Source organism: Pempheris klunzingeri, chromosome 1 (assembly GCF_042242105.1).
Source record: "Pempheris klunzingeri isolate RE-2024b chromosome 1, fPemKlu1.hap1, whole genome shotgun sequence".
NCBI classification, from domain to species: Eukaryota; Metazoa; Chordata; class Actinopteri; order Acropomatiformes; family Pempheridae; genus Pempheris; species Pempheris klunzingeri.
This window is the reverse complement of record NC_092012.1, coordinates 3,054,084-3,063,352: the sequence shown is the minus strand read 5'-3', so window position 1 is coordinate 3,063,352 and position 9,269 is coordinate 3,054,084. Positions and strand designations below refer to the sequence as shown.

General features: G+C 43.6%; 1 protein-coding gene across 1 annotated transcript; it reads right to left on the bottom strand.

Moving 5' to 3' along the window:
• Positions 1-4,915: 4,915 nt before the first annotated feature.
• cdkn2aip (CDKN2A interacting protein) lies at positions 4,916-9,155 on the bottom strand. The gene is made up of 4 exons (XM_070829753.1): positions 9,015-9,155; positions 8,322-8,571; positions 8,108-8,235; positions 4,916-7,004 (listed from the first exon to the last, which is right to left on the bottom strand). The coding sequence occupies exons 2-4, from the start codon at positions 8,567-8,569 to the stop codon at positions 6,415-6,417; spliced, it is 966 nt and encodes a 321-aa protein (XP_070685854.1). The 5' UTR covers positions 8,570-8,571; positions 9,015-9,155; the 3' UTR covers positions 4,916-6,414.
• Positions 9,156-9,269: the final 114 nt, after the last annotated feature.

Below are 9,269 nucleotides of genomic sequence, written 5' to 3'. Positions count from 1 at the left end.
CCTGTGCTGCTGCACATGTTTTACTCACTTGGATGTTTCTATTTTCTGCTGATACATTCATCTGACAGCTGGAGTCACTCAGCAGATTAAGACAAAACATGTGATCAGTCTGTGAAATACTGTTTGATTGTTATAGAATCAACCATTCAGCAGCTTATAAAAGAGTCAGATGAGCTCCATCTTTACCGGCAACAGCATTAAACACATGAATGCATCAGTGATAATAAACAAATGAGGACATTTACTTTTTATTACTGCTCTTATGTTACTGTCCTCATGTTACTTTCAGCTGTTTACTTCTTCTTCTTCTGCAGTATAAAAGAGCGGCACACAGACATCCGACACTATGAACCCTCCACTGAAAACAAAAACAGAGTGGAATGGACATAATAAACATCTACTCATCGCCACTGAGCGTTTGCTGATTGTAATCACTGCTTCAAGTTCCCTCTGATGATATTCTCTTTTTTCTTGAGCCCTCACTCACGTGTTAGTTGACACATCCCTCTGCGTTTGTTGCAGCACATCATCATAATCCCCTGCTCCCCTGCTTCACTGCTACCTGTCAGCAGCCATCAATAATGGAGAAGAGACAAGAGCGAAATGTTGACTTAGTTCATCTTTTCTTGGCTCTGTGTGTGTGTGTGTGTGTGTGTGTGTGTTACAGTTTAGGAAGTCAACATAAATTCAGACTGTAGTTTTTTTTCCCGTCGATCAAACAGAACACAAACGTTTTTCCTGTTTGTCCTCTTTTATTTCCTGGACAAAGTTGTTCCACCATCATTAATATTTCACAGACTGTTCACATCCTTATCAGTCACCACAGGAAATATCAAAATCCCATCAGCGTGACTTTTCCTGAGCACAGAAGCTTGACCTCAGGTGAAGCTTTTACACTTTGGACACTCTGACCTTTCTTCAAGTGTTGCCATCAGGGAAACTGTCAGCTTTGCACATAAGAGCTCTCAAGGCTCGACTGCCGTGCTCTTCCTGGTAGTGAATCATACTAACTGTGGTGACCCCTTTCACCTTTGCTCTATGGCCGCCGTCTGCTGTTAATTTTCATGGTCCCCGGAGGGTGAGCTGTATTGGTTTTCATGATTCTGTGGCCTTTCCACAGGTACCTCCGTCACTCCAAAGTTCCACTTGGCACATTTATGCTCCACTGAAGTTTGAAATGAAGCATCATGGCTCCACGGACGCTCAGCTGCTCCACCACTTTGCTCCAGATTGAAATATTGCAACAACTATTGGATTGATTGCCGTTTGTGGTCCCCAGGGGTTGAGCCTTACTGACTTGGCTGATCCTCTGACTGTTCCTTTAGTGTCACCAGCAGGTCAAGCATTCACTTATCCGGTGAAATATCATCATTGGTATATTTTGAGAAAATACTCATGGTTCCCAGATGATGAACCCTAGTGTTGTTAGCTTCAGCACCACCGTGACGCTGAGGTTTGTAGTTTTAAGGCAAAATGTCTCTGAAATTCACCATGTCGGATGTTCATGTCCCTGTCAGGATGAACCCGTGTGACTTCGGTGATCCTCAGATCTTTCACCATTAATGTGCCAAACTTACAACATTCCCATCAGCCTCAGCAGCACTTAGCTGTAGCTGTGCTGAACTTAGCTGTGTTTAGTGCTAACCAGTGCAGCGTCTGCTCGGGGCACACACACACACACACACACACACACACACACACTTGTTAGGTTGGGTTGGTAGCTGTCTGTAACTTGCTCCTTTTTTTTAACAACAGGGTCCCTTTAGATAAATAACTTGTCCACACAAGATAATAATTTGCGTGCACATCATAAAATCTTCTTCCCACGACAAAAACATCAGCTTCCTTTGAGCGCTCCGAGCTGAGAAGAGCTGTCAGTGTGTCTGCTTGCTGTGGATTGTAACGAGCGCTGCTGCCTCTGCAGGATGCATCTGCATGTTTTAAATTCAGCGAAGGAATTAGATGCACATATATACGTTGACTGTGAAATATCCCACTGCTTTGTCTTGTAAAACACTTTCACAAACCGCTGGACAAGCAGACACATGTTCATCTTACTTCCTGAACAGCAATACTTTCTCCAGACAGCGAGGATTTGTTACTGATTCCTCAGGGAATTACCTCCAATTCCAGTAGAGATTGCATGTGTGGCTAAGGGCTTTCCCCCCCAACACACACACACACACACACACTGAGACAGCTGAAACCTGCAGCTATCATCCATTGAGAGAAATGTTTGTTTGTGTGAGGTAATTTGACAGAGAGGTCAAGAATGACAGATGGAGATGTTGACGGAAACACTGAGACACTGAGGGAGAGGAAGAGGCAGGGGATGATTGAGGGTGTGATGGACGGAGACGCGGAGCAGGTGATGAATGATACAGTCTGAAATAGAGATTGCTCTTTGAGAACGACACTGTTGGGTGTAAACCGCTCAATACATCAACACAGGCTGAGCTTGAGGGAGTGACGTTGATTGATGGTTTTACTTTGCTCTCGTGTGTGTCAGTACTTACATACGTATACTGTACGAAGACAAAACTCATGTGACGGGACGGCTATCATTATCTCGGATGGTCCAGTGGTTAAAACACACACACACACAGATATTTGTTGAATGTCACACATGTAACCTCTGTTACTGCTGTTACTATTTTCTTATTGTTACTCTCTCAGTAAATGGAAAACAAGGAAAGTTTCACCTTAAATCAAAGAGAAAAAGAGTCCAGTTTCTCCTCCGCAGCAGAAAACATGGAGTAACATAAAGCCCCACAGAGCACGTGTCCTACAAAGTAATAGCACATTAGTACCATAAACTACCATAAACTACCATACTGAGCGCTACAGTAAACTAACACAGAACACACGAGGCATAAGGACCACAGTGCACCAAGTATAATGCAGAATATCAACAGAAAGTGTACAAGTACTGCAAAACATCAGAATCAACCAGAAGCAGCCACAGCAAACCATAAAAGCTTTAAACTACCACAGAGAACACCACAAACTACACCAGATCAGAACAAACTATCACCAGAAAACACAGAGAGCCACAGTTTACTACAAAAGTAAACCACAAAGTACCAAAATAACAGTAAGCGTCACAAAGTTTACCAAAAAGTCTGATGAAAACCTAAAACTACCAAAAAAATGTTCCATAAACTGCAAAAATACCACTCAGTTCTGTTAGGTTTAGTAAAACACACGACATTTTACTGCAAAGTACCACAATGTACAAGTAAGTACTACTAACAAATATGAGAGAAGAACAGTAGGTAAACTACCATAAACTATCAGACTGAGCAGAACGAGCTCTGATGTACCACAAAGTGTTAACACAACATCATTAAACTTACTGAACTCATTTCAACGAACACAAACCAACCAAAGAGTAGCATGAAGGAGCACAAGTGCCACAAGTTACCACAGCGAGTCCAAACAAAGTCCAGCACAGACTGTGTTTGTTCTAATAGTTCCAGAAAGCTGCAGTGAGCTGGTTTTGTAGTTCTCTGGGGGCAGTTTGATTATTTGTTTCGGGCACTTTGGCATCACTTTGGGCTTGTTGTGGTACTTTTGTGCTTCTCTGTGGAATCTTGTGGCACTTAAACGTTCTTCTTGCGTCACTGTGGTGATTAGTGAGGAGGGGGCCAACCGTCACAGGACTCACCAAGGACGCTGCAGTGACCCTTCAGATGTGTTTACTGTATTTCAGCAGCAATATACTGCTTTATATGAACCCTTTCATGCTTGAATTATGATTTTACTAAGTGTTTTTATTCATCTTTAGGCATGAACCCCAATTTTATAAAGATATTTTTACATGAAATATAGCTACTGATGCATGATGTACAATTCAGTGGACATGTGGTTAATCATAATTTCCTCCCAATATAAAATCAATACTTGACTCCTTAGATGTTACTTGATGTCCCCATATTTTTCTTACCTGCATGGTTTCTTTTTCTAGAAGGTTTGAACTGAAAGAAAATGAGCAACTTTGTGTTTCTGGCTGTCTGTCGGCCATCTTGGTTTCACTCCCTTGTTTTCACTTGCGATGGCTTCCCACTGTGTGAGACGATGCAGTCACACTGTAGTGACCTCTATGCATGAAAGGGTTAAAGGAAGAGTGACCCTGATTATTTTATCCATGATGTGATCATAATATCAGAGGGGGCTGCTTCATGAGGCAAGAGTGCGGTCAGTATTGTGAAAAGGGATCATTTCTGTTCATAAAGGTTTAACAGACCATTGAAGTTCTTTTAGTTTAAGCTCACATGTAAGCACTGCTGCCCTCTAGTGGTGACACCTGAGACCAGCAATAGAAGCTGCTAAGAATATTCTAACACTGTGTCTGCAGACTGACATCCTTTAGTTGGGCCATGCTTTGAACAACTCCCAAATTTCATGTTCACACAGGACGCCGAAATAAACAAAACCAAGCGTGACGCGTCCACCCGCCACTGCAGCAGCTCATTTTAATCACCAGCACCACGTTGCAGATCAAGTCGGTGCTCGTGTCCAGATTATCCAATGAAGTGACAGATATCCCCGTGCAGCCCGCTCAGCTGTGGGGATGCGGCCGAAAGGCATCCTGCTCATATCAGCAGCAGCCAAATGAAAATGAGGCTTTATAATTACATAATCGTCCCTGCTAGCATCTATTTACCCGCCTGTAATGAGGAGCCCAGTCATCCAACCTCTGCCAATTAGCACTAATGAGAGGCACAGTGGCACAGCTCAATGTATGGATTCCAATAAGTAGTTTATTAACTGTCAAAACCTCCCCTCGTCAAATGAGATCATTACGTCGGTGATAGAAACAATCACTGTTAGCTCAGTTTACATTTCACAAAGACACCACCTGAAATCACCGTACATGCAAAATTCTGGGTGAAAGAAAGTTAACTTTGCTTAGTTCAATTATGTTTATTTAGAAAATATATAGAAACAGGACCACTGGTGTAAACATACAGCATCATGGAGGAACAGTGTGGGAACGTACGCCTTAATGCAAACCAGTTCACCTTCAACCGAGGCCGGAGAAAAAAGAAATCATCCATCACAGCAGCACTTTACCCTCAAACACGGTGGAACTGTACATGCTGGAATTAACTGTTTCCAGAGGAACTGTATTCACTGTGACACCCTGATGTTTTCAACACAGCGCCAGTTGTTAATCAGTGTGATAAAAAGAAGCAGACTTTATGTACTACACCTCACTTCTCCTTCCACATATCGTATTCTGTAGTAAAAAACTCAAACCATCAGTCACATTTCTTTCACAGCAGAATCTCAGTGTGTGGAATCATTTCTTTAAATCACTGCTTGGCAGATTACAGCTGAACTCCTCCCAGTTTCACAGAGATCTGGACTAACTGGGGCTCTTGGGTCTTCGTGTTTGGAGCGTTTTTTTGCCAACTTAAAAATGTTTAGTACTCTGGTGAAGTAAGAAAAATTCTATTTAAAAAAAATAATTAAAAAAAAAGGGTGCCACAAATTCACTTGAGCCAGGTAACATGTGGTTCATTAGAAATGAGAATCCGACCAATAACAGAGAGAGACAACCGAAAAATGGGAGGATTAAAGGGTACGAACGTTAACATCCAACAGTCACTTAAGGTTGAGAAAACTGGAATATCAAAATAAAAGTCTGCTTTCAGCTTTCTGTGTCCTCAGCTGGTATGAACACCTCTCCTCTGGTGGGGGCTCGTCAGTGTGACTCCTTGTGACGGAATCTAAACAAACCCAAAACTAACAGAGTAACGTCGTTAAGTTTGGGTTTGGGCCAAAATAAAGCAACCTTCAGGCGTGACTGAACACCAGTGGATTCACCAGAATAAAACGTGTCACGACAGGAATGCACAAAGAAGAAAAACACACACACCACTCCTAATACGAACTAATGGCCAAAACATTTTTTCATTTTGTTGGAACAAATAATCACATCAATATAATGCAATACATTCTCCTACAATACCAAGGAGGCATTTCATCCTTCCTTCATTTGAATTCTTAAAGTGTTTTGCCTCCTGGCGGCTGAGCTTGTCGCCTGTTGCCTGGCTGATGGCACGTGCTCCGACTCCACACACTTTGTTACGCTTGTTCACCGTCTAGAAAACTCTGTAAAAACTGAAAGCGGTTGAAAGTGTTGTGAATCCAGTGTAAGATTATCTGAGATTAACTGGGTTGATTTGGGAGCCCAGATGTTTGTTTAACAGTGTGTCACCTGTGTTATGATACCAAAGTATTGTGTTAAACTGTGATAGTTAATTCTCTGAGTTACTCAGTGATTCCAGAGTCTAATTAGGATTCTCAGCTGCTGGTCCCGACACGGTTGTGAATTTCTTCAGTAGCTCTATTGAGTAAATGTCACCCGTCCATGCTCCCGACAGCAGCAGAGCAAAGTTTCCTGCTCTATGAGGAACCTTCTTCCAGCTGTTCGTCCTGAAAAGGGTAGCTGAGCGCGGGAGGAAAGCCCTGACTCCGAGGCTGCTCGTCCAACAACATCAAATCCTCCACATCTTTCCCTTTGAACCTCCGTCTGCAGATCTTCACAGTCACTTTTCGCCCCTGAAAGACTTTTAGGGCCTCTTTGGAAGCCATGGCTTTGGCAGCTGACTCATCGCGCCCGTATCCTGTCCCCATGTAAACCGACTGACAGCGAATCTCGCACACGTGACCTTCCTTCTGTGTGCGAGCAGCGGGGAGGCCGGCGATGTCCTTCAGTGGCACAAACACACAGGTCACGGTCTGTTTACACGACTCCACGCAGCTCCGAAGTATTTCAAAGTGGTCCAAGTTGGGACCGAAGCCCCCCGCCGACACCAGCTTCCAGGCCACCGCCTTGTAGAGGCGGTTGAAGAAGGGCTGGTGCTCTGCTGGAGCCTGTGGTAGAGGTCCGGATTTCTGACTCACAGCCCGCGTGGCTGTCCTCACCGTGGGTCGGCTGTCAAGCTCATTAGGCCCACATTTGGCTCTTTTCACACAGCTGTCAGCGTCGCCCTCTGCAAATGATGACACAACAGGCAGGACAGTGATGACTTCACAGAGGAAGAAGCAGCATTTAATGAGGAAACTCCATGACTCCAGCCTCAGGTGTGAGTGTGTACGGGAAAAAAAAGCATTACACTGAACAGAAGAGAGCAGTGAAATATGTTGTTGGTCCATAACAAGCTACAGAAGATTCGTGGGGTCGAATCCTTCCCACCGTCCAACATAATCATAGCTTGATGGTACTCAGGTAGCTTAGAGAGGCTATTCGAGGTGACCAGCTAATGGAAATGTGTGTTTAAATCAGCATGTTTTCACTTTGAGGCTGCTCTTCATTGATTATATCAACAAACAAAAGAAAATTACTGCAGCCTATTAAGCTAAAGTATTACTATGTACAGTATGTTGTCATTTATTGTGTGCAATTTTTAACGATATGAATGATAAGAAACAAAACTACAATGTTTTAAAGGTGCAGTGTGTAGGATTTTTGGAGGCTCTATTGGCAGAAATGGAATATAATATATAATCTTTTTATGTTTTCTGTCGTGTATAAACACCTGTGCTCTTCCACACAGTCCACAATGCTGCACTGCTGCGTTTCTAGACTACCCAAGAAAAGTCATATAAGGGTGCTTCTCCTACACACTCGGAAAGGTAGGGGTGAGGCGAGCTGGTTACAATCTATAACCTCATCCCTAGATGAAACTAAATCCTACAGACTGGTCCTTTAAAGCAAACACAAACCATTAATAACATGACAACATGTCATCAGTCCTGCTGTAATTTAAAGGCCTTAGCTTGTGCTGAACGCTGCTTTGAATATATTCTCCACACACACGCACATATGAGGTCACAAAATATTCTAAATATCATTTTAATACAATTAATTTTCCCTTTTTTTTCCCCCACAGTTTAACTGTTTTTTGGGAAGTCTGAATATAAGTTAGAGGGTGTTGGATGCTGCACAGATTGTAAAGCCCTCTGAGACACATTGTGATTGTGTGCTATATAAATAAAATCGGACTGGACTGTGTGTGTTGGCTGTGAAATCTAAATCTACACTGTGGAAAGTGAATACAGTAGTCTGCTTTCAGAAAAACGCCCATTGCATTACCAGTTGTGGCGCTCTGTCGTTTTCCTCTGATCATGCCTCCATCTTTTGTCGTTTTGTGAACCGGGGGATCTTCAACCGCTATCCCCTCACCCATCTCCTTGATCTTGTCCATAACGGCCTGCGGATAGCTGAGGGATGAGGAGAACAGAGACAGGTGGACACCTTGATCCCGGCTCTCTGGAGGTCATCATTCTGCTCTTTCAGTGTTTCTTACCTGCAGCCCAGGAAAATGTGATTGGCCCACACCATGGACAGAGACAGCAGCCTGTCCAGACTGCTGCTGGGGACCCCCGGCTCCACTGTGGGGAAAGCCTCCATGTTCCTCAGGATGAACTCCCTCCGAGCAACCCACTGTTTGTTGCTCTCACAGTAGCCCCTGAAAGTGTCGACCCACTCGGCCAGCTGCGGATTCTGGCCCAGGTACTCTGAAACTATGTCCTCTCCGCTCCTCTCCCCCGCCATCCCTGCAATAACAAACACTGTATGTAAAGAGCACAGAAAAAAAACACACTTGCTGATCTATTAGTGTGGCACTCAAGTTAGTACAGCTAGCTTGAATCAGGATAGTTGGTTTTACTCAACTTGACACGCCTGTAGAAGACTTAATAGAGCTGGTTAGTGTTTTTAGACAGCATGCAGCTAGCGTTTTGTTGCTAACTTCCTGCTAGTAGTCCAGTTAAGCTAACCAGTTATTGTTTAAACAGGGTGCCACTGACAAACTGACTTTAGCAACTAACGTTAAGTTAACCAAACAGCTAGCTCAGTCACGATAGCTCTGACTAATTGTAGCCGCGCAGATAATCACATCATCCTATCGAGCTTAATGACAATGCGAGTACGGTTATAACCATAGTTTGTACGGTATGTGTGAATTAGCTAATTATTATAACAAGTAACTACGACATACCAGGCTCTCTCCGTTGTGGGGTGTTGCTAGCTAGCTACATGACCGAATGATGACGCAAGGCCGACGACGCTGCCTTCTTTGCGGAAGTAACTACATTTCCCAGAAGCGCAGTGCCAGCTACTTTTGGTTATTTACGACGCAGAGCTCATTTAAGCCTCTTACCGCCACCAGAAACCCCCTGATAATGACCACTGTTACGTTTATGATACTCTAAAATCAAAGTTGATGATCAGCGAGAACAAACGGAACCGCAGC

Excerpts from the sequence above, each read along its gene's own strand:
- cdkn2aip (XM_070829753.1), bottom strand. The coding sequence starts at position 8,569 with ATGGCGGGGGAGAGGAGCGGAGAGGACATAGTTTCAGAGTACCTGGGC. Across the intron at positions 8,236-8,321 it reads CACATTTTCCTGGGCTGCAG|CTATCCGCAGGCCGTTATGG; the intron begins GTAAGAAACACT and ends CTCATCCCTCAG. Across the intron at positions 7,005-8,107 it reads ACGACAGAGCGCCACAACTG|AGGGCGACGCTGACAGCTGT; the intron begins GTAATGCAATGG and ends CATCATTTGCAG.